At 40.0% G+C, this 24,359-nt stretch overlaps 2 protein-coding genes and 1 non-coding gene across 4 annotated transcripts; 1 reads left to right on the forward strand and 2 right to left on the reverse strand.

The window, feature by feature from the left end:
* Positions 1–5,810: 5,810 nt before the first annotated feature.
* Positions 5,811–7,518, reverse strand: LOC103708625 (uncharacterized). Its single transcript, XM_008793642.5, has 3 exons — positions 6,444–7,518; positions 6,276–6,355; positions 5,811–6,156 (listed from the first exon to the last, which is right to left on the reverse strand). Exons 1-3 carry the CDS (start codon positions 7,347–7,349, stop codon positions 6,063–6,065), a joined length of 1,080 nt encoding a protein of 359 aa, XP_008791864.3. The 5' UTR covers positions 7,350–7,518; the 3' UTR covers positions 5,811–6,062.
* A 5,318-nt stretch (positions 7,519–12,836) lies between these two features.
* Positions 12,837–12,918, reverse strand: TRNAS-GCU (transfer RNA serine (anticodon GCU)). Its single transcript has one exon. It is a non-coding gene; the product is annotated as a tRNA-Ser (tRNA).
* Positions 12,919–13,037: 119 nt separating this feature from the next.
* LOC103708666 (uncharacterized) lies at positions 13,038–22,543 on the forward strand. 2 transcript variants are annotated; one of them, XM_039129420.3, is made up of 2 exons: positions 13,038–14,201; positions 22,175–22,543. In XM_039129420.3, exon 1 carries the CDS (start codon positions 13,146–13,148, stop codon positions 14,148–14,150), a length of 1,005 nt encoding a protein of 334 aa, XP_038985348.1. In that variant the 5' UTR covers positions 13,038–13,145; the 3' UTR covers positions 14,151–14,201; positions 22,175–22,543. The 2 variants fall into 2 exon arrangements, with proteins under 2 accessions (XP_038985348.1, XP_038985347.1); XM_039129419.3 differs by having other exon boundaries at positions 13,039–14,201; positions 22,191–22,543.
* The last annotated feature ends 1,816 nt before the right edge of the window (positions 22,544–24,359 follow it).

The following is a 24,359-nucleotide window of genomic DNA, read 5'->3' on the forward strand; positions in this document are numbered from 1 at the left end:
AAATGACAATCCAAGAGTCAGCATCAATATGAGAAAACAATCATAAATGAAATTTACAGAAAAGGAAAGAAGTCAAGAATTGTACTTTTTTCATTGAAAAATTGCACTACTTTCAGCCAAAAAAATACATAATAAATGCATAAGATCTACCCCCCCCCCCCCCCCCCCCCCAAAACAAAAAAAAAAGGAAAGATCTACAAGATATTACAAAAGCAAGATTGAAAATGTAAACCCAGAACAACTCAAAATTTTCAGCTCAAATTTTTGAACTTCACAAACCTACAAAAGAGATTTGGAAATCGAGGCCTACAGCTTGAAAAACAACTACTTGAGTGGCCCCATCCACTCCAAAATCCTGCTTTATCCTCTTTTGCCCCCAAAAATTTTGTCAACCCTCAAGGAATAATCCAAATTGTGGGGAAGGTTGTCTTTATACTACCTGGAGCCAAACTCACAGAAGCTTCTAATTTCTCAAAAAAAAACTTGCAAAATTCAAGAATGACCATAATAGGATGCTTATCAGAGTTAAAATAATTTATATATCAGTGTAGGCTGAAAATGCAAAAAATAATTTTGGTTAGTCTCCAGTTCTGCAGAGCCAGTCCATAGCCATACATGAGACCTAGATCAACAATGGCCAAAATTCAAGAAGGAACTTTCTAGTTATGGTTTCAAAAGGTAGGAAAAAGGAAAAAAAAATAATTATAATAAAAATTACTTTTCAAAAAAGCAAAAGGACCACAGATAAGCCATTAAAGTGAGGCCCTCCTATCCTCCTCCACCTCCTTATCATCATATTTTAGATCTAAAATCCATTATAAATTCAAAATAACAGCCATAATTTTGCTGAACTAAATACTTGTTACATCCATAAAAACAAATTCATACCTTTTCAATTCGAAAAAATCCATCAACCCCCTTAGCAGTTGTAAGCGTCATTAATTTGGATTAAAATACAATATAATAGTCTGGAAGCCCCTACAATTGGTTGTCAACTAAACCTAAAGGCACCTAGAGGCATATATCAGCTAAAAGAGTTCCTTGATCACAAAGGTAACTCCCTTAATTAGTTTATTTCAGAAGATATCATGGGCAAAGGCATCAAACACGTAGCCATGGGATGGTGTTAGTAACAACTAGATTTACTCTTGCAGAATACAGAAAAACTGCACATGTGAGGCCTAGCCTCATTGGGCCAGCCCGTTGGCCCAGCCCAGCACCCAAACGCGGCCCGAAGGGCCGTTTCAGTCAAAAATAGGGCAGAGCCCTAGTTGATCGCAGCAGAGGAGGAAGAGTCCTCCTCCACCACGAACTCATTCAGAGGCTAGGATAAGCCTAGCCTCCACTCTTATTTAGAGCCCCCCTCGATGGACCTCCACCGCAACCCCCCCCCCCCCATGGATCTCCACTAGCAATCATCAAGCTCCTTTCTCTCTCTTTTCTTCCTTCAAAATCATGGCATCCTGTCACCGTGCCCGACGGAAATCAGGGCCGTAGCACTCACCGGAGTTGGTAAGAACGCCGAATCCTTCTTCTCCGGCCTCTCCTTTCTCAATTGACTGATTGCTGGTCGGATTCTGCCAAGGAATTGATCAAAAATCACTATGAAAACCCTCCACTACTCCGCCTTTGATCTCCTCTCCTCTCCCTTTTTTCGGCAATGCCTGTCATTAGTGTTCATCACCGAAGCCATCAGCTGCTTCCCTGCATCAATCCCTAGCCGAAGCCGGACCCCCAGTCACCGACGAGCGAGTTGGGATCCGAGAACACCGAGCTAAGAAATTTTCCTCCACCTTGTTTTTAGTTTGATTTTTGGACAGCCGGCCGCCGGCCGCCCTCCGCCTCATATTTCCCACCTCCGATGGCCACCTCGCCAGACCACCATGCCCACACCCACCAACTGCCTCCTTCCTTTGTTTTGCCAAAAAAGAAGAAAGAAAGAAAAGAAGAGAGAAAGAGCCATCTCTCTCTTATTTTCTCTCTTCCTTCTCTCTCATATCCCTATTTCTCTCTCTCTCTTTAAGAAGACCCATGGATCTATGAATCGAGTCCCAACGACTTGATCTATGAACTCAAGTTGATCTCTGAAAAGAGATCCTAAATTGCTCTATTGCCTGGGCCGCCTACTAGACCGATCACTCCGACATTGTTGAATATCCTTAAAACCTCCATCGATGAACCATGTTGATTGATCTTGGACTTATTGAGCCCGATTCATTAAGCGAATTATCTATATTTGATTTACTCGAAACCACCATACGCCCGATCAAATCTTCTCATATTATTTTATTAAAGTCATCAATTAAAAATTAATTTTACTGTTAATATTTTAAATAGGTCTAGCAGAGTTGCCTAGTGAAGTCTGACAGTCTAAGACAAAAGAGATAAGTAGATCTTGCACTCTTTATTATTTTTTAAATAATCATATTTTTCATGCATAAAATTTGCTTGTGCAAATATCATACTTTTTTTAAAACTATGGATCGGCATATGTATTATAAAAATCATGCTTTATTATGAAAAATAATTTAATAAATATTTTAAAAAATAGTTTTGTTTGTGAGATATGAATCTGATCATGTCATTTAGTATTTTTCATCTATTTATGTGCATGTTTTAAAAAAAGATATATTTTTCTAAAGGCTCTCAGATTACTATGACCATTCGTAGAAATGGAAGCCAATTTACAGCCTGGAGCTAACATCCAATGAAAACGGCCCTCAGCTAATGGATTAAAGTTGGTAACGAATACGAACTATGACATTTTGTTGATTACGAAGATGGACCTACCACGGATTATAGTGACCACGGCACGAAATTCTATGAGCAATGTTTTGATCCATGATAGAATTAAATGATGTGAAGAATGATTTACGAATTTATTTTTCTCTCTCTAGACAAATAGGGTCAATAGAAACGAATGATGGTCCAAGCTTAGAGTTCGCGCTAGCAAGCTTGTCAATTTTGTATAAAAATTTTAGTATTTTAAATTGACCAGAAATTTGTAGTCAATAATTTTCTGAATATTAAGAATTATGGATTTGGTATTTATGATTGGATTTAGACACTTTGAACCAGTATTAGTTGCATTTAATGGATAATGAAATTAGATTTCTATTTATTCAATTATCTTTGAGATGAATTTGAAAGCTAAATCATAAATGTAATATTGACTTCACGTTATTATGGGTTGTACCCTTTGGTAGCACGACCATGTCATACTCTGGATCTGGGGCATCACAATTATGGTATCAGAGCACCAGTTTGATCGTGGGTTAAGCTTAAAAGTTTAGTAATGGGTAGAATGCAAGGAAAGAGAATCAGCTAGAAGATCGAGGCTCTTAAGCTTAGATTTATGATTCGTATGGTTAGGCATGTAACAGGTATAGAAGAGTTAGTTTTGATCACAGTTGCACAGCAGAAGCATGGGGGGGTATTAGATGAAGACTCAGTACCCCCATTTGTTTGAGAATGACGGTATGTTAAGTTTTAAGGATGAAATTTTTTAAAAGAGGGAAGAATGTGAGGCCCAACCTCATTGGGCCGGCCTGTCGGCCTGACCCATCACCCAATTGCAGCCCAAAGGGCTGTTTCACTCAAAAATAGGCTAGAGCCCTAGTTGATTGTGGCAGAGAAAGAGTCCACCTCTACCACGAACTCCGTCAGAGGCTAGGATAAGCCTAGCCTCCACTCTTATTTAGAGCCCCCCCTCGATGGACCTCCACCGACGATCAAACATAAATGAAAAATTAAACCTCTTCTAAAAATGATTTAAATTTTCTTTTTCAAAATCAATCATTCACTTTAGATTGTATTTAATCCCAATCAAATCAAACATAAATGAAAACCTAAACCTCTTAAAAATTGATTTGATTTTTCTTTTTCAAAACCAATCATTCACTTCTCATAGCATGCTAGATTGAACCCAAAAATACTCGAATACAACTAACAATTGGGTTTGAATAGTTTGGATCTTACTCATTTTCATGGATCTAAATCTGAATCCGAAAATGATTAGTCTTATCAAGTTCGGACATGGGTAGATGAATCCAACCTGGGTATGACCCATCCATAGCCCTACCAGTATTCAATGTCTCGAATCTGATAAAAATTTAATGGGATGATGAAGATACAAGAATTGAGTGTTCATGACGTATAAACTAGCTAGGAAAATGCTACCCAATTAGCTTTTTTTGTTAGAAAAAGAAACTCAACCACTACCGATGTGACATGAGTGTGAAAGAAGTTGAAAAGTTAGTTTTTTTCTTTTTTAAAATACGAGGGGTAAACTAAATCACTTATTTTGGTTTTTTGACCCGATATATTGCATTGATTGTTTGTGATAGATTAGCTAGCTAGGAAGTGCTCCTGATTAGCTTTTCTTAACTCACAACTATTACTGACGTAACATGAGGATGATAATAAACATTTCCCTCCAAGCGGTACATACAACTTTCATCAAATATGGTTTTCCACAAAATTCTATATATTTATTAGCATAAAATTTTGTTTACTCACTTCAAATTGAATATCCATTTCTATCTTTTCCTACTAGGATGAAAATTCTATATTTTACGTATCCACATGATGAGTCCTTGGATATCATATAAAAATAAATGTTTTCAATTATTGCTATTTGACATGGACCAAGGTATTTTAAATTGTCTATTGACGCAAATATCGTAAGGGAAAACCTCTAACATGATTTGAATATTGGACCTTTGATTTATAGTAGTTCCAAATCAAATCTCTTTAGAAAGATGATTTTTTGTCTATAGTCCCCCTATGGAACTTTGATTATTGGGTTAGCTGTAAACTTCACATGTTTCTAGTAATTCACATGGCATCATCAAGTGATACAAGTCTTAGATAAGAAACTAAAACATTCCAGAATGCCCTTGTTGATGATTCTTGATTCCAAAAGCATATAGGGTTCCCTAAAACAATGTGACATCTCACACCACCTTTTGTCTTGATTGATGCACCTCATGTAGTCTCCCTGTAAAATATTACAAAAAGAAAGACCGACTAAGGGTATAGGGAAAAGGGATTTTGCCCCGTTTAGTTTGCCTTACATTTATTTCTAGAGCAATAGCATGATGAGAGAGATCACAGCTAATAACTAAGCTTCACAACTTTCACCATCTAGACAAAAAATCATCACATGTTCAGTGTTCTTCCCAAGCTACGGTGCTATAATTCTTTCCAATTGGAAAACAATTTCATTAAACTTTTTAATTTTTTAATCCTGTTATACTTAACTTTGAAGGGCTAGAAGATGAGAGTTGAACTAACAGTTTTAAGCACTCTGGCACAAGTTTTAGAATGTTAGGGTGAAGTTGCTGGAGTTGTTAAATTCCAAAATTTTGTATATTGCCAAAGATGAATAAGCCTAGACAATGGCATTAATAATTTTCTTTTCTCAGTTTCATTAAAAAAGCAGGCTACTTCTCTTAAAAAATCTTGTTCAGTTCCATGTTCCAAATGGTCAAGAACGATCAACTTCACTAATGGATCCAAATCATTTCCTCAGCACTACAGCCTTGATATATTGTACTTAGTAACGCAGTGGGACTTCAAATAGTTGGTCAGCTAAAACATACAAAGAAGCATCCTGAGATTAGCAAAGAATATTTTTTTGCAGTAAGAAAAAATAATTGAACATAAGGAGAGGGAATGCTAACTGTAAAGACACAATAAGCAAGAGAGCAAGGGGAAAAAACAGGCACGATAGACAATCCATAAAATGAAACAACCAACTACCATTCTTTCTTACCTTTTGGAAATTAATAATTATGACTCCCCATAAATTAAATCGAAAATGGAAGAAAAGTGATACCCTTTTAAAGCGTTGAATTTGTTTATCAAGTTACTGTTACATGGACATTATGACGAACCAACCAAACAAAATCTTGAAGTTTCCAGCAGCATTTGCAAGCTAAACAATGATTATGCTATGTTTAGAAGTTCATGCATTTCCTACAATCAAAATTATACGGCATATAAAGATAGTGATGATGCTCGACCCGTTGAAAAGGAAAACAAGAGTCATGCCAGAATGATCAGATTCCAAAACCAAAGATTGCTCGTATCTTGTGAAAGATGAGCTCTCTCCATCCCCTCTCCGTGTTCTCCACCACTGTAGCATTACCGTACCTGAAAAAAAATCCAGCCATGAAATTCAAACAAACAAGGATTTAATAGCATTACATCAATGGTTCGTATATCTTAGTTTAAATTCTTGTTAAAAAGAACAAGAAAAAAAAAACACTTACTTATCTTCCTCTGGCACGTCATTCTGCGTCAGTTTTGCGATTGTGACTCCTGGCTCCGGCTCATCAAGTATCAGCCGCACCTGCATTCCAGAAACAGAAACATATCAAAAGCCCCAGTCATCAATTGAAAAAGCAATCAGAGAAAACTGACAAAGATTATGTGCATACCGTTGAATGGATCCCTTCGGGCCAGCTCCCAAATCTCCACTTCTGAACAATAAGCTTTCCTTCCTGCAATTCCTCATTCATTCCGGTGATCGACCCATCGAAGAGACTGAACTGACCTCCAACCTCCTTGCTGATCCTCGCATTGCTCTGAGTGAACCCCTTCCACCGGTTCTCGTCCATCAAGATCTCATACAGATCCCTCGCCCTGCAATTGAACTTCTCTGTCAAAGTTATCGTCTTGAAGCCCTCTTTCACCTTCTCCTTCTTCGCCTTCGCCGCCGCTGCATTCCCTGACGCAGGGACCGCCGGCGCAGCCTTTCCTCCCGCCGCCGGCGCCGGAGACGCGGCCTTCCCGGCGGCCGACGGCGCCTTCTTCACCTCGAGCTCGTCCTTGACCGGCCCGCCCTTCGCCATGGCCTGAACGTAAGCGCGGATCTTCTCGAGCACCAGCGACTTGCCCTTGGCGATAAAGGCGTCCTTGATCCGCGCGCCGACAGGGCCGTCGTCGTCGCGGATGGTAATCTTGACCTCGGGGTCCTCGTCAGCGTTCTCGTCGGCGAGGTAGGGGACCTCGAGGGAGCCGAAGACCTTAAGGAGCGGAGGGCCGCCGGCGGGGTCGCGGGCCTCGCCCTCCCAGGAGAGGGAGAGGGAAAGCTCATAGCCGGGGATGACCTTGCCCTTGCGGACGTTGACGTAGGCTTCGCCGTCGACGCGGTCCAGGGTCTTGGTACGGATGGCAAGGCCGCCCTCTCCGTCGAGGATGGTGAGATTGGAGAGGAGGGAGGAGAGAAGGGAGCGCGACCATTCGAGGCAGTCCCGCTCCGCCCAGTGCCAGTTGTGGACGTTGGTGCCGTCCGTCCGGTCCTCTACGATCCACCGCTTGTCAGCCTCGCCGAACTTCGCCATGAAGTCGAGAAGAGAACCGGGGCTTCGCGGAGAACAAAGGGAGAAAAGAGACGAAGGCAAAGTGTTCGATAAAAGTCCCGAGAGGAATGCGAGAGGAGTGAAGGACGAGGGGCTCGGGAGGGCGGATATAAGCGTGGATAACGGGGTGAGGAGCGCTTCTGGATGCTTCGGTTCAGAAGAGTCTGGAAAAACTCATGTTTTTTATGACAAAGGCCGTTGAGGTAAAGTGGTCCTGTCCTTTTGCGGGCGTCCGTATAGCAATTACTATATACGGGAAGATGGATCTACCGTCCATTTCGGCTTTTGTCGATCTGTATGGGCTACTCTCCGGTCCGGTTCAATTTTAGTCCGACCCAAATTGTCTCAGATTTGGAAATAAAAGCACGTGCACGTGCAAAATAAGAAGCAATTTAAGTTAAAAAAAAAATTCTTTACGTAAATATTCTACTAAAAATTTTAATTTGCATAAATAGTCTCTTCAAATTTATATTTATTGTTGTATCCTCATAAAATACTATTTATGCGCAAATACACTTAATATAACGGATCTTCTAATATAAGAATAAAAAAGAGTAGAATAGTAAAATAAGTATTTTACAAAAGTATATATGCAAATATTAATTTTGAAAGAGTATTTACGTAAAATTCGATATTTAGGAGGATATTCGTGCAAAAAAAATTCTTAAAAAAACAAATAATAGAGATTTCATTGAAAATTTAGATTTTTTTTAAAAAAATTATCATAAATCTTTCTTCCGTATCTCCCTGGCTTATTTGAATACCGAGACCAACCAGGCAAAGGACCCATTGGAGATGGAATAGACATTATATTTACTAGTTAAGGTGCACATGGGAATGCATGTGGACTTAATTAATAATAAAATAAAAAAAATTATTGTGCAGATTATTTTGAGAACAAAAAATTATTATGTAGATGTGTTCATTAAATCATTGCAATTTCTAAATAGGAAGCTGATTCCTATTCTCTTACAAATTATATGACATAGTTTCAATTTTTTTCACTTGGATTGAAGGGTTTCTATTATTCCTAAATAAAATTGGAGGATGATTTTTTATGATCTGATGATTTAGAAAAAAATATTATCAATCTAATGGGTCGAGATCTCTCATATGAGTGAATTATAGCCACAAAATTAGCCACCTTGGAAATTCAAATTCTACATACATAAAAATTTACTAGTTGATAATACAAACACTGTTAAAAGCATGAATTGAAGTAATGCTTCCAATGTGTTTGAACTGGGCTTTGCAACTTCATTCTTAATAGGGGAACATAGTTCTTGGTCTAAAGATAGATAAACTTATCGAAATTTTATTAAAATCATGAAATGCTAGTAAAGGCAATATGTGAATCTAGGTATATACCAAGGAGTCTTTGCCGGCTTGGAAGTCAAACACGCTTTATCTTGATCTTTTGTTGGATTATTGTCTTACTTTTAGCCCTTACACAATTAACATTTTATGTTTAGTCTTATGAAGTTAGATCTGAATTTTGTATAGAATTATGCTTGCTTTTCTATGCAATTGTCCCTATTTTTCACACTTATACATGGTTCAAGGATTAAATGGTAATCCATCTAGGGTGTAGCCTTGATTTCCCCTTTCGAAAAGTAAATCTTGTCATACAAGATGTGCTTCAACCTATTGACATGACATATTACAAAATCATACAAATAATAACTCATCTTACAAAATCTCTTCATTAATATTGTGCTAAGTTGGCAAATGCTAGCAAATTAGGCTATTGAAGCAAAGTCCAATGTTAAGTAGATGGGGTCATGCAATTCAGAGTTTTCCTTATTAGATGTGCAACGACCCAGGATCTCACCCAAAATGGCTAGCCGAAAGTTATTATTTGGGTTTCTTGATCCTGTATAAGTACCCAAGATCTACTCAGCGAATAATCGATGTGGGACTAAACACACACTCGCACGGGTTCTTACATACTCTTCCCGTTCAAGCCCTGACGTCCTCGTCAGGCTAAGGGTTCAAATCTATTCAAATATAATCACAAACACCACGATTGGCCTATGGTCAGCCCCAATGGATCCGTGCTGCAGTGTCCCCTAGTCTACATAGGTTATAGGCCGGGTCCGCTTTGATACCATTTGTAACGACCCAGAATCTCACTCAAAATGGCTAGCCGAAAGTTATTATTTGGGTTCCTTGATCCTGTATAAGTACCTAAGATCTACTCAGCGAATAACCGATGTGGGATTAAATACATACTCGCACGGGTTCTCACAAGATGCCACCATGGTGTTTTTATGCAGAAGTAGTAATCGAGCGCGTGCAATGCATATTTAATCTATGGAGGAGTGAGATCTCATAGTCCAAATCTGTTTGGGAGTTAAAATGCAAAAAAGGAGACATAATCCAATTTGTTTAAGAGTTTTATGAAAGAGATCGAAAGAATGAGAGAGAACATGTGATAGTCAACGGTGAGAAAACTTATGTTTTTTAAAGATAAATAAAAAGAGTTTTCTCGATGTAAAAAAAACTGATAGAAGCAATCAAGAGGGTATATTCCTTGATTATAAAATTGTTATTTTCATATATAAAATAAGTCGACGTTAAAGCTAAAGCACCATTTTTTGGATGCATCATTAAACTAATAGAGTACTTTATTAGTTCCTTCTACCATTGATAGGGGATTGGAGAGTGTAAGGATACTTAGGACAAGAAAATAAAGCTGACCTATGCCTTGATCGATAGTGTCGAGTGTTGAGTCTTGCCAAAACCATAAGCTTAGACTGCTAATAAAGCTTTAATGATCAAAACAAAGTAGGATTACAAAAGAAGCAACATGATATTCTTATTGGAAGCAACTTTTAAGCTATGATTGTTCTATTTGACAGCAACTGACAAGCAACTCCACCATTTCTAAATGGTGAAATCAAATGCTTCATGTTACAACTTGAGAGCAATTGGCACATATATCTACTATTATCTGAAAAGAATTGCAGGACCTCTTGTTGGCATAAGATCTCATATCTTTGTAAAAATAGATAAGACTTTTAGAATGGAAGGCAAATTAATGATGTGGCAACGGTTGTCTCTGACATATAGAAATAAAAACCTTGCAAATGCTATATGAATGCCACTTTTCCATCCAAATTTGGACATGTTAAATTGTTGGTTCTTGGTACTTCTCTTGTGGTTAGAGCAAGAAGGCTAATAGATGGACATGTTAGGCCTCGATTCATAGTTAACTGCTATATCAGCTGAGGTACATGCAAAACCATACTAATTTTGTTAAAAAGAGAAGTTATTGTTGTCATCCTTCCATCTTGAAGGCTATTAAGGATATGTATTTTTTAATAATAATTATTTATTAACATTGAGAATGGCACCAAGTTTCGTTTTCATTATCAAGCATAACATTTCCTTTTCACCATAAGAAGAGGATGTGTTATGACTTATAAGGTTACCTTTCCAATTATTTTGAACTCACAGATGCATCATTTGGTTGTAGAAAATTTAGAAAAAAAAAACAACTATGCACAAATAAACAACAACTATCATACATGGAATGAAAAGCTTTGGTGGTTCATGTTGTGGGAATAAAGGGGCATGAACTTTTAGTCCCACATCGATTAAACAGCGGAGAGATCCGTTTCTTAAATGAAGGGAGGCTACCTCTTTCTCTTCAGAGGTATTTTTTGTGGGACAAAATCGTGTGTTGGAAAGAGACTATGAAACCTCCTTCAAAGCGGACAATACCTCTAAGGAGAAGCAGTCGCTTCCGCTGTTTAGACCGGTGGGGGTGAGGTCGGAAGGCGGCAGATCTCCCGTAGCGCTGGACGCACGGGCCGGAGGTCGATCTCCCTTGACCTCATCACTGGTGGCCCATGCAGGTCTCCTTGACCCCGGCACAGATCTGCCCACTGGGGGGGCTATGTTGTAGGAATAAAGGGGCATGAACTTAGTCCCACATCGACTAAATAGCGGAAATGTTTGTTCCTTAAATGGAGGAGGGCTATTCCTTTCTCTTCAGAGGTGTCTTTCATGGGGCAAAATCGTGCATTGGAAAGAGACTATGAAACCTCCTTCAAAGCGGACAATACCTCTGAGGAGAAGCAACTGTTTCCGTTGTTTAGACCGATGGGGGCAAGGTCGGACGTGTGGGCCGGAGGCCGATCTTCCTTGACCTCATCAATTCACATAAAGATATACTTTTCTGAGTGAGTCCATTGGTAAGGTGATAGAAAAAAAACCTTTTTACATCCCCCAAAACTTAGTCAATTAAATGAATGCTTATATGGACAATATTTATGCCCCTTCCCCACATGTAGTGTAAATTCTAAAGGCTGGCTAGATGAGAGCCACATGGGTAGGCTAAACGGACTAAAGATGACTGGAAATCTACCTGATTAAACTACCACATGATGTTTGGTAGGCTAAGTGGTATCTAAAAGAATGCCGGTTAAATCAGGCTGAAGGACCTCTTGAAATATAGATTAAGGGACATAGGTCAGGTGAAGGTGGCCCATCCAAGTTATTAAGTACATGACTTAAGGCCAATCAGGTCTAGTGATCAATCTAGAAAAAGATTATCAATGTGGGAGGTTATCAAAAGAATAAGCCATGGAAAGTGGGAAGAGCGATTCGAACTAACCATTATAATTGTCGAAGGAAGGTAGAAGATAGGTAGCGGCAAGTGTAAGCATGAGAAGCAAGCGATTAGTTGGTAGTTCGTAAATGATTGTAAACATATTAGAATGTAACTTCAAAAAGAAGTCTCTTGCCAATCAAAAAATTATCAATTCCTTTATTTTATCTTTTTTTTTAGTTGCTTTGGCTTGTCTTAGTTTATCCGTAGTCTATAGTTGCTAGCGTAACTCTGTAGTCCCGAGTCGGATTCCTCCTCTTTGTTCCATCTTAAGAGAAGAAGGCGCAAATAGATAATTATAAAGATGACGAAGACTATTCCATACTGAAATAATTTTGAGATTACTAGATCTCTTTTGGTTAAATATATTCTTCTTGGTAATGAAAAGTTATTCTTTGGAAAGACATTTAGTTGGGTGACCTTTCTATTGGCTTTGCCTTCTCTTACCTCTACAATAACTCTTTTCAAAAACATGCGATGATCTTTAGCTTGGGAAACTCATCATGGAAGCTTGTCATTCTTTTTAGCTTTTTTTTTTTTTTTTTTCAAACTTCTCCTCAAAGTCCCGTGGTTAGCTCCTAAAGGGCTGCAATGTCTCCTAATTTATATGAGTCACGCATTGAGTTCTACCTGACACTATTTTCTAAATAATTTAAATGCTCTAAAGAGTCTAAATTCAAGTAGGCCATTTCTGGTTTTTGTTTTCAGAAAAGTAGGCCATTGCTCATTGCATATTCTGATGGGAGTCCAAATGCCGGACTTTGATAGATCACCGTTAAAGTAATACAAAATTTGTTTCTGAATTAATTTATATAGGCCATTTATCTTTCAACAAAAAAAAAAAAAAAGGTATTCGTCGCCTGAGAGATTCGAACTCTCGCGGGGAAACCCCATGTACTTAGCAGGCACACGCCTTAACCACTCGGCCAAAGCGACGAGATGGAATTTATTTGCACGTTGTTTTTATGTTACTTAATTGCTTGCGAGGACCCCTCCATTATTCCATGTCCTAACAGGGGCCGGCGAACGCAATGCCTCCATCCCATGGAATAAAAGGCCGTCCGTTTTGCTAGTCCACACACCCATCGCACCAAAGTCTTCCCTATTCCGATTTCTCCACGAAAAGGAGAGGGGAAGAGAGAGAGAGAGGGAGGCGGAGAGCCATGTCGTCCTCCGCCGCCCTTCCGCCGAACCAAAACAACCACGCCGGTGGCGCCGGCGGTGGAGAGGGCTGCGCCGCCTCATCCGGCGGCAGCGCTGCGGCCCATCAACAACCTCTGACCTTCTGGTGCCACGAGTGCGACATGAGCGTGACCCTCCTCCCCTCGTCCTCCCCTGCCCCTCCCCTTTGCCCCCAGTGCCGCAGCGACTTCCTTGAGGAGATGGAACTCCCCCCTTCCCCTCCTCCCCACCGCTCCAATACCCTAACTCTTTCCCTCTCCGACTCCGACTCCGACATGCCCGACCTCGACCTCCTCACAGACTCACTCGACGACCCCCACCGCCGTCGCCGCGTCCCCGCCCAGGCCTACCTCCGCCGCCTCATTCACCACCTCGCCGCCGGCGACGACCAGCCCCTCCCCATGCCCATCCCCCTCCGGGGCCCCTCCCCTGCCCCCAAATCCTCCATCGACGCCCTCCCCACCATCCAGATCTTCGACCCCTCCGTCTTCTGCGCTGTCTGCAAGGACGAGTTCCCCCTTCAATCTGACGCCCGCCAGCTCCCCTGTTCTCACTTCTACCACTCCGACTGCATCGTCCCCTGGCTTTCCCTCCACAACTCCTGCCCTGTCTGCCGCTTCCGCCTTCCCGACGACTCCTCCTCCGCCGCCGCCGACCACCGCCGGCCCCGCATGTCGGTCCGGTTCGGGAGTTTCTTTGATGATGACGACGAGGATGATGGTAGCGGGGCCCTGGCTCTCCGGACCGCGCTCCAGCATATCAGGAGGAGGCACCGCCTGGTTCTGCCGGAGCGGCCCTCGGCGTCCGCGATGGTGGAGGCATCTCCCACCCAGATGGCGCAGGCTGAGACAGGGTCGGCCGGCCCGGCCACCAGCGGGGAGACGGTGTCCTCAGAGTGGCCCGTGGGAGGGGGGCTTGCGGGTGGAAGGGTGGATGATGAGGGGGATGCCGTGATGTCAGATATTAGGGAGGATTTGTTCGATTGACTTGTGGATTGGGTTGGATTCTATGGGTTCAGTTAACTTCAGAACTTTCAGGTACAGTTGTTTTGATGCTTTTTTTTTTTTTTTTTTTAAATTTTAACTCCAATTACATGGTCCAGTACAATCAGTCATTCTACGTGACATGATGAGCTTTAGAAAGCTGTGATTTGGAGGTAAAGAGTAATGAGATCCAGTTAAATTGATTTTTTTTAGTCATTAGAAATTGCTATAAGATCTTCACTTCACAGTAATCCTGTTCACCTTAAAAATATGATAAGTTTATGGTGAAGGCAGAGTGAATTGTGATATGAAAATGATGAAGTCACGTGTTAGCTGTAATTTGATCCACTGAGTGCAGGTCTTTATTTTATAAGTTATTGCACTGATCTAATGCTCCTTTGCTTTATTTTAATTCTACATTTTTTTTGCTTAAATATTTTGAAAACAGTATTGAAGAATTTGGAGGGATTCATTTGATGTTGAACCTTGGTAGCAAATAAATCCCTCCAATAAGCAGTGAGTGATTTAATTTATTGGACTGCAGTATCGTACAGGAGATGCATCTTTGTGGTGTTGTGTACTGATCGGTTGAAGTATGTTGTAATTCAGGTCACTTTGACAGTTGAACTTTTGAAAGCTACCATGCAATCCTGAATATGGAGCTTAAGGCCAGTCTGATACCTCACCGTCATCACTTCGTCGAACTCATATAATGCTGCATATTTCCTGAAATCTCAATGGCATTCATCCATGCTGCTCCATTCTTGATAAAGATTGTAGCATTTGATGAATAAAGACCATTGGTACTCGATGAAAGGAACTATCCTTCATAAGGACTTGCATCTCTATCCACACTAGTATGCTATATCTCCCAGGCTGTCTGTAGGATTCTTGGGGGCAGCTTCATCACATGTATGTTGTGCTTGACAGTTTCGCAATAACGTAATGTACCTTCCTTCTTGGTTCCTAGTGAAATCCTCAATGCTTGAGACGAAACCCTAAAAGCTTCTCATGATTCATCTTCCATAGCTTTCTGAAACCTTGGCTTTCACCAAGTCTGTGTTATCTGCATATCATGTTTATTTGAGTTCATACATGGGACCAATACGGCAGACTATATGGCCTTCATGATAATAGACAACAAGTGTTTCTCCCAAAATTTGTAGCCTTGCAACTTCAAAATATTATTCAACATTCAGAAGGCTATAGTCAACCCTGGGTTGACAGATTTGTTAGATTCATCCATTCAGAAGAAAACAGAGAATTTATGAATTTTTGCAAAACCGAACTTTGTTGGACATTGGAACATCTAGATGGCACTAGTATTCCCAAAATAAGACTTAATAGGACTCCTCCGGTATGAAGACTCTTCTTTGCTCTTTCTTGGCGAAAATAACAATTTATATCTTTCCTAAAATAGCAAAATTTGTTTCTATAGAGACCCAGATAATAAGCCATCAAATTCTATTTGAAACACGATGCCAGTAACTCTCGTTTACTGGCTTCATCTAGACCAAAAGCATGGCTTGTATACAGTCTTCCTGTTCAGAAAGGACTAAAAGCTTGCTAAAACATAGCCCCAAAATTTAATGTAGAAATCATAAGGATTTTGAAAGTACGTAACATTTTGGCAAAAGATTTATATTTCTAGGACCCCTACTAGGTTGGCTTAATAGAAGTGGGGAAATGAAATGAGGATTAGCACTAATTGATAGAGGAAATGGGTCCATGAGGGAGGCATTGAAAAAAAGGAAGAGGAAGAGGCAGCTGTTGATGAGAAAGAGGAGAGGGCAAGGCTGCAAAGGGGAAAGGGTGAAAAGTAGAGAATAGAGAAGCAGGAGGTACTGAGATTATGTATTTAATGGTTCAAAATTTTGTCCTCATTTACTTGCAATAATACACTAAGTTTTTAAGAATTGTTGAGTTGGTTTGTGCTGGTCTAGGTTTGGAATTCCAATCTTGTCGAGGCAACCCTACTACTAACTTGCTCATCCCTCTCTGTTAGCCTGAATCCAGCCTGTTTAATGAACATATTTGTTGAATTAGCCCTAATTAAGATTTGGGTGCTCTACCAAAACCAACTTATTGTATGTCAATTTTTAGTTGCATCCATGGGTCGTGCCCAGGGTTGCCAACCTTAGTCTAGTGAACATAGAGATTTACCATTTATTTTTTTATTGTGATTAGGCCTTCATGATCTAATTGCACATTTTTGTCTTGTAAATCTATTGATTTTTGTGAGTTATGCTTGGTCCAATCCTTGAAATTTTTGCTTCAGCAAAGGTATATGAGTAAGTTTTATTGTGGTTTGGTTGTACTTTCTTGTTCTCTTTGGTATGATGGTATCTTGTTAGTTATCTACCCCACATTGAAATTCTTGCCTGGAGTAGCTAGCCTTTTCAGGCTTTGATTGAGTGGGTTATAAGTTTTGTTTTTTGGTCATCTTAACGAGGAGTTAAAAATGAAGGATATGCTAATCATGAAAATAGAATTCCTTATAAGATCATGGTCAGCCTTTTCCATTGACCTCAATGAGAAAAATGCAACTGGGGACATTTTTGGATAGCTGCTCTAGGAATTAGTCCATGTGATTGGCCTAAGTGGGACATAACGATAGTATAATTGAGCAATAAGAGGACACCATATAGAAATGTAATTATCAACATGGGTGTACTGCTTGGTTTGATGAACTGTGAGGTCATGTGGAAGGAATACCATATCTTGTAATGATCTGATGCGTGAAAGACATGGCGGCGTGCAAGAAGATTTCAAATGGTGGGTATGATGATAAATTTTTTTTTCATATATTAAAAAAGCATTCATAAATCAGAATAGTTTGTCATAACAAAATATTGCATGCTTTAAAAATAACACAGGCAAATTCCATTGTTTAGTCATCATTCAGATATATGCATTACAAGCCACCTTCCATGTGACAATATGAACATCACAATTCTAGAGTTAATTGTCCTTTATATATTCATCTAGGGAAGAGACCCCATACTGTAGAGGTATCTAGGAAGTATCTTTGGTGTTACTTGAGCTTTTTTTCTTTTTTTTTTTTAAATTTTCAAAATATATGAATGTATTAAAAATAAGCATCAATACTGTGAGGATCGTGCTGGCATGTGTTTAGTCCCACATCAGTTGTGCACTAGGAAGATCTTAGGTATATAGGGCGAAGGAACCCAATAAACTATTTTTGATTAGTCTTTTCTGAATGAGGTCCTGGGTTGTTACAAATGGTGCCAGAGCGACCATGGCTCATAACCCATATGAACTAAGGGACGCTACATCATGGGCCTTTTTAGGACTTATCATAAGTGGATCGTGGTCTTTATGATTGCATTGTTTTTGATATTGGGCCCTTAGCTTGACGAAGACGCTAAGGTTTTTATTGGGAGAGTATGTGAGGACCCATGCCAGCATGTGTTTAATTCTAGATCAGCCGTGCACTGCAAGGAATCTAAATAATAATTGTTGCTTAGGCTTGTTGGGTGAGGTCTTGAGTCGTTACAAAAGGATTTTATGTAAGAACTCGTGCAAACATGTGCTTTGTCCTATAGTTGTGCATTGGGAAGATCTTAGATATTTATATAGGGCTAGGAACACACATAATAACTTTCTATTTGTAACAACCTATAATATCACCCATAAAGGCTAGCAAAAATCTTCCTGGTGCATAACTAATGTGGGATTAAACACACACCCACATAGGTCCTCATAGATACATATCTTAGGTGTTGCTTGGTTGCTAGGATTTATTTATTCATTTTCATAAATCATGTTTTATTGGTAGATTTGATAAAATAGCTTTCATAATTCACGTATGCAAGTCCTGATCTTGTCTATTATTTTGTTTGCATGTACTTGTTAAAACAAGATTTAGATAGTGAGTAGTAATCAAGGAATGCCGTATCGATCAATACTAGTGCATACTGACCATACAGTATCGGTCAATATTGGTACATGATACAAGGGGTGTACGGAGTGTTGATAAGCCCAACCGCCTCCCATACCAAGTGTATTGATACAGTAATAGATTGGTATTGGTACGGGATCCGGTATTTAGACACATACCTTGATAGTAATATAATACTATTTTGTTATCTTGTATTATTACTAATTAAATTGAATATATGAAATATGAAATATGAATAAAATGTACAAATTGATAATCAAATAATGTAACAAAACTTAATTAAATAGAAGGTTGTGTGATTGATTAGAGATACAATAATGCTATGAACTTAGTGTTTTTATAAACTAGAATGTAAATCTTATAAAGCCAACTATAAAAAAAGTAAAAAAGCAATATTTTGTACATAGTGTTGGTGATGAACATAGAGAAGCCCAATGCTCCGAGGTGATTGAAAAAGAAAAATGCCCATCATCCAACCAATGTTATGGTCCTAAAAAAAACCAAGAAAAACCATCCAAGTGACTAACAGAGTGAAGCATGTGTCTAGCAATAGAACCTCTGCACAGCATTCAACAACAAAAGGTATACATCAAAAAGTGGAGGCAACAGTGAATCAAGGAAACAACTCCGTGAGGAGGGATGTTCTCTTGGAATCTAGCAACAAGAATGGAGACAAGCCTAATTAGGTGGTAATACAACAAAAACACCTTGAAGGGGAAGACAGCAATTCGCAAAAAGAGTTGGTTCCAAGGTACACAAAGGGCTTAGCATGATAGACGACTAAGCAAAAGAAAGTTCTATACAGGAAAGGGTTTGTCTACAGGTTAATACTGAGGGATTCTAGTTAGGGGTTATGAAAAAGGGCTTTTGGTGTCAAAAAATTAGAAGAAGAGGAAATATGAGGTGGAGGCGAAGACGTTTGAGCATATGGATGAGGTGAGTGAATCGACTAGTAGAAGATATGAGGGAATGTGGAAGAGGAGGATATGATCGTGCATGGAGGCATTCATACATGATGGGGGTCACTTGATCAATAAGTTGGGTTTTATGAGATCGCATTTTCTAAAATATATGGATCTGATAGTTTTTAATAAACCCCATTTTTTGAGTTTTTGAAAGACCAGGTAAACTAAAACTTGTTTTCTGGGATTTATTCAAACAACTGTTTGGGCAAAACCTGTTTCATGTTTTGTTAAAGGTACTAGTTTTGATAAAATTACAAAATTAAACAGTGCTTTAGCCATGTTCAACAATTATCGGTGTTCGATGCATATCGGATATGGGTGCAACATGCACAATTTGAAGGAGTCATGCTTCCTAAGGGACCTATAATAGGACATCAATCCATGCCTTATGACCCCCACCTTGAGCAGTCGATTATATCATTATACTGATAAAGCTAAATGAGAAGTGAAGATGACAACCTGCATATCACGTGAGTTGTCAGGCATCTTGTCTGAAGTAAATCTGAGACCAGTTTCGGCAAAAAAAAAGAGAAAGAAAAGAACTTGAATTGACTTTACTTAATACTAGAATGATGGCTGGCTGGTAGTCTGGTTTCAGTTAGACAGTCACTTAATCTTCCAATAAGTAGTGTGTGCTGGGCTTTTTCTTTTTAGGAAAAAAGAGCTGCCTTTTGAGTGGATGCAGTTGCTTTCACACTTTTCTGATGAAGTCTAATGACATGGCGGATTCTTTTAACATTCTTCCCACCTTTTGTTAAAGGAGGTTTTGTTGCTGTTTTCTTTTATTAATTTCTTTCATTACATGCAACATACAAGGTTGGAACAAGAAATATAGAGAACGTGCATGGAAAGTTTCTCATTTATAAGTTGCTTTAGTTTTGGATGGTGAGACCTCTTGCTAGGTAACCACCATTCATGAGCACAGTTCATTCGGTTACCCATCCCTTTAATTAAGTATATATGCAATCCAGACTAAAGTAGCTATCCACCTGAGATGATTCCAATGACCACCGAGGAAGAACCCTAGTTGTCTTTGGCATTTTCAATTTCTTCACAATGTCTTCTATTATATAAGGATACAATCACTTCTGCTCCATGTTTTAGTCCTAGAGATTCTGGCAATTCAGGTGCACAGTGAATCCAAGGCATTTCAAAGTAGAAGAGCGAAGATTAAGTTAGTTATTCACATATTGGTAATAGCTTCTGACTTTATAATACATCAGCATACATGCAATTGGCACTAGATTTTGGAACTAAACAGGGCCTAGTCAGGTTTTTGTGTAGCTTGGGCTCGGCTGGCCTGGAAGAATTTTTGAGCTTCGAGCAGTCCAAGGCTTGATTTTTTTTTACAGCACGCGTCCCAAGCCTGACCTGACCTTGAATCTGAACCTGGGAACCCAAACAGGCTCGACCTAAATGGAGCTTAAGCAGGCCGGACCCGAGCCCAAGCTCCTCCATATCTTCTGTGAGTGACTGCATCAAAGTGTGTAGCCTCGGTGCTGGAGGGTGAGATTCACCCACCACGATAGTTGTAGATCTTGGATGCAAGGTCGAAGTTTTAGCAAGATTGGGATCTTGGCCGCTGGCTTCTCGGTGGCGAGGAAGGTCCTAATGGTCGGGGTCGGAGGAGGAGAGGGAGAGTCAGGAGGAGATGGACACTAATTCAAAGTCCGAGTCCCACTAACTCAAAGTCCGAGTCACAGAGCAATGGGAGGCTTAGGGATGAGTTGGTTGGCAGCATTCTATGGTTTTGGCGGAGTAAATACTTAGGAAATTTGAGGTTAGGGTTCTTGGAAGTGGCAACAATGGCAGTGGCCGTGGGTTTCCTTGAGATAGAGTAGCCATGTCCATTGGCTGGAACACTTGGGCTCTGCCATGACTTCAGCCACTTCGATGACAATGATGGCTAGGAGGAGATGGAGGTAGAGAGGAAGAGAGTGGGGTGGGGATTGGCGGTAGGAGGGAGGGGAGGGAGGGCTATGGGATAGGAGGTGTGAAGAGGGGATGACGGCATGTGGTGGGGGGTTAAGGGTGGGGGATGGGGGATTAAGAGGGTTAGTGTTAGGGGCAGTCCATGCTAGGCCAGGTCTAAGTCGGGCTTTGGGCCGGGCCTCATTTTTATTTGTTCTCCACTACCTGGGTCTGAATCCCAGCTTGAACTCTCTTTGGGCTAGGCCCATAACCCACCCCTCTCGGCCTGAGCCCGTTTCCAACCCTAATAAGTATTTGACTGCTTGACCCAATATCAATGTTTGTTGGACATGTGGCACAAATATCATGTCCAAGTGTCTGTACAATTTGGACATGTGAATCTTCAAAAGATCAATTTGTTAGAGCCTGCAAAAACTTCACTTATTTTAACTTGAAAACTTCTTAGGTGTGACTTCCAAGAGTCATATCTTACTGTGATGATATCATGGTTTGTTGATTTAAAGTATCACACTGAATAACATGAATTGTGTATACCAACATGGTACGGTATGGGATGGAGATTGCGAACTTTGTTTTGAAAACCCAATTTGAATTGTCTAGGTAACGCTGCCTAGTATCATCTAGCTCTCTATGCTCCCACTTGTTCAGTCTTCCTTTCAGAAGGTCAACACTGCCAGAATATCTTGCACTTGATGATCAATCTTCTGTCTTCATGCCTAAGAAGCCCTCGATTGTACAGTATGTGCATTGTTAGCGAACAAGGGTATGAAAGTAGAGGAACGCTTCCTTTATTAGGATGCTTGAGCATATCACTCCGTTAGCTGGATCATGCTACAGCGCTATATGCCGAATTTTTGTTGTTGCCAAATAGACAAGGAAGCTGCTTTTATCAGGATTTTGGGCACATCATGTGGTTGTCTAAGTCTGCTACCAGGATTCTGTCCAATTTATTGTTGATAAAATAGACAAAAATGGTTTGATATTTGAGTGGCTGCTTCCTACTCTGTGTTTTTATTCTGACACGTTTATTAGTCCTACGAATGATTTGCATGTCTTTTGACTGCTCCAGATTATTGTTTTCCTGTGATATATTGAAAGTTTGAAACGGTGACTTTGATGAATTTTAACTGTTTTTCAATTCTTATTTGATGACCTCTACCAGTCATTTTATCAGCCTTTCTGCTGTGGTCCTAAGATTTTGTGCATAGTTTTCTTTTTTTGCAGCTTATGTATTGTAGCTGTTACCAGAAATCCGTCAGGAACCGCAAAGATTTGCCCTTTGGGATATGCTTGGATGATTGCAGTCTGCAACTCTGGCTTGTAGTAATGTTATAATTTTATGCGTTTATTTCCTTAGTGCATAGACTGAAGACCTCACTTTCCACAATAATGGTACCGTTGCCCCTTGTACATTTATTAAACTTCTTTTTCCTAAGTAATAGGTATTTGTGTGATTTTGTTTCCCCTTTCGGTTGATTGATGTTCTGTAATTGAACTTATTTGCCCATTTTGTTTCATGTTTGTGAATACTGAATAAAAGTTCTATAAATAATGATAGTAGATTGTAACTTCTAGCATGGATTACAGCAAGGATGACAACTTTCTCAGATGTTGAAAGGTGATGCTGGAGAAATTTTCAGGACTGAGGTCATGTATGGATCAGTTTGAATTTTTTTGTTCCTTAAACTGGTCGCTTTGAAATGTTTGTTTGCAGTAGTTTACCAGCATGAATTACAACTTTGCTTGATGCACTTAGTGAGAAGATGGTAAGAGCCATTGAAGAGTGCAATAAAGGCTCCTGGTTTGATCTGTGGGCAAGACATACCTCATCTCAGTATGAGAATCTACCCTTTCTTATGTCTGCTTGGATATATTAAGCGGACAGAAAATAAAGGAGAAAGGAGAGAAGATCACTTCCAAACAAGGGAAAAGAAGAAGGTAGAGGAGAACCTTGGACAAGAGGGAAAAGAAAGAAGTTTAATAGGAAGAGGAACTTTTGAAGAGATTGAAACAAGGGAAAAGAAGGAAGAGGAGAACATTGGACATCAGGTAAAAGAAAAGAGAAAAATGGGAAGGGGAGCTTCTTAAGAGAGTACAATAGAGGGTTGGGATACGGGGCACTACTCTCCATTTGCCTCACTTAGACTAGCCAAATATAAGACTTTAATTCCCTTTTCTTATCCCCTTAATAAATTTAATGAAATAAGGGAATGTAGCTTAATTTTGTCTTCTCTTCCTAATGAAAACAAGTGATTATTTTTTCTTCTCTCCTCTCCTGCTGCCTCCATTTTTATATCTTCATTTATTATTTTATTTTATTTGATTTATATTTTTTTTCTCCACGTAGGTTGAAATCCAAGTCTCTTTAGACTTGCGGAACCAAGTTACTAAGAAACGACATTCTGGAAGGAGGGTTAATGCCTTTCAAAATTTTGGTACCATTCTTCTTCTTCTTCTTCGTTTCTTTTTTTTTCCTTTTTCTTTTTTTTTGTTTTGCTTGCTTGCTTGCTACAATAGATGATTCATACGCTTTTAATGTAAATGCATCCAAAAAAGTTAAGAGATAACAAGTCTCGGAGTGTTCTAGACAACTAGCCCCCTGTCCTTCCACTGACTTTCTTTTCTGAGGACTCTCATACAAGACGCATTGCCCTTTCACCAACCCAAAGGGCTCCTCTAGAGTAGTCAGCCACAAGGCTATCTAATCTATAGCTCTATTGGCTTTTTTGTAAACATGCTTAACTTGGAAGGCGATGTTTTCACATACTATAGCTCGAATATTGCAGAGTAAAGAGTGGCGGATACTCATGCCGTCAGTGCCTCCTGTATCTAGCCGATTACCGTAGCCAAGTTACCCTCGAGCGGGACTGCGCTGGCTTGCATAGCACACTGGACTTAGCACAGACTAGCCCAAGCTGCCCTCAGCTCAGCCCGTAGAATAGCTATGTCAAAGATTTGGCATCCACCAGCAACAACCATCTTGGAGTCTGGGCCTCGGATGATGAAACTTGCACCATCCCTCTTGCCACCTTCTAGCACACATCCGTCGAAGTTGACCTTCAGAAAGCTCAGGAGTGGGGTTTTCCAAATGAAAAATACCGTCCGTGGCGCTATAAGAGCAGATGTAGAGCTCCATATGTCTTGAGAAATCTAAGGCCTGTCTGACTGACTTGCATGGGTACATGCATGTATCTAGGCTCGCTCCACGATGAACCTAGGTGTAGGGCTGCTCTCTCCAAAAATTCAGGCATTCTTGGCCAGCCCGATATGGTAAGCAGTATAAGTCGCCACAGTGGCCACATATCGAGTGTGAGGGGTGGTGGCCCACCGTCTGAGTGCCTGAGTGAAGGAGCCCGACTGGCACTGAGCGTCCGACGGGATGTTGATGAGCCT

This window comes from Phoenix dactylifera, chromosome 5, assembly GCF_051530095.1.
Source record: "Phoenix dactylifera cultivar Ajwa chromosome 5, Ajwa_hap1_PhDact_Kaust_v1.1, whole genome shotgun sequence".
Classification (NCBI taxonomy): Eukaryota; Viridiplantae; Streptophyta; class Magnoliopsida; order Arecales; family Arecaceae; genus Phoenix; species Phoenix dactylifera.

Coding starts and splice junctions, on each gene's coding strand:
- LOC103708625 (XM_008793642.5), bottom strand. CDS start 7,349: ATGGCGAAGTTCGGCGAGGCTGACAAGCGGTGGATCGTAGAGGACCGG. Junction 6,356..6,443: donor CCGAAGGGATCCATTCAACG/GTATGCACATAA, acceptor TCTGGAATGCAG/GTGCGGCTGATACTTGATGA. Junction 6,157..6,275: donor GACGTGCCAGAGGAAGATAA/GTAAGTGTTTTT, acceptor ATTTTTTTTCAG/GTACGGTAATGCTACAGTGG.
- LOC103708666 (XM_039129420.3), top strand. CDS start 13,146: ATGTCGTCCTCCGCCGCCCTTCCGCCGAACCAAAACAACCACGCCGGT.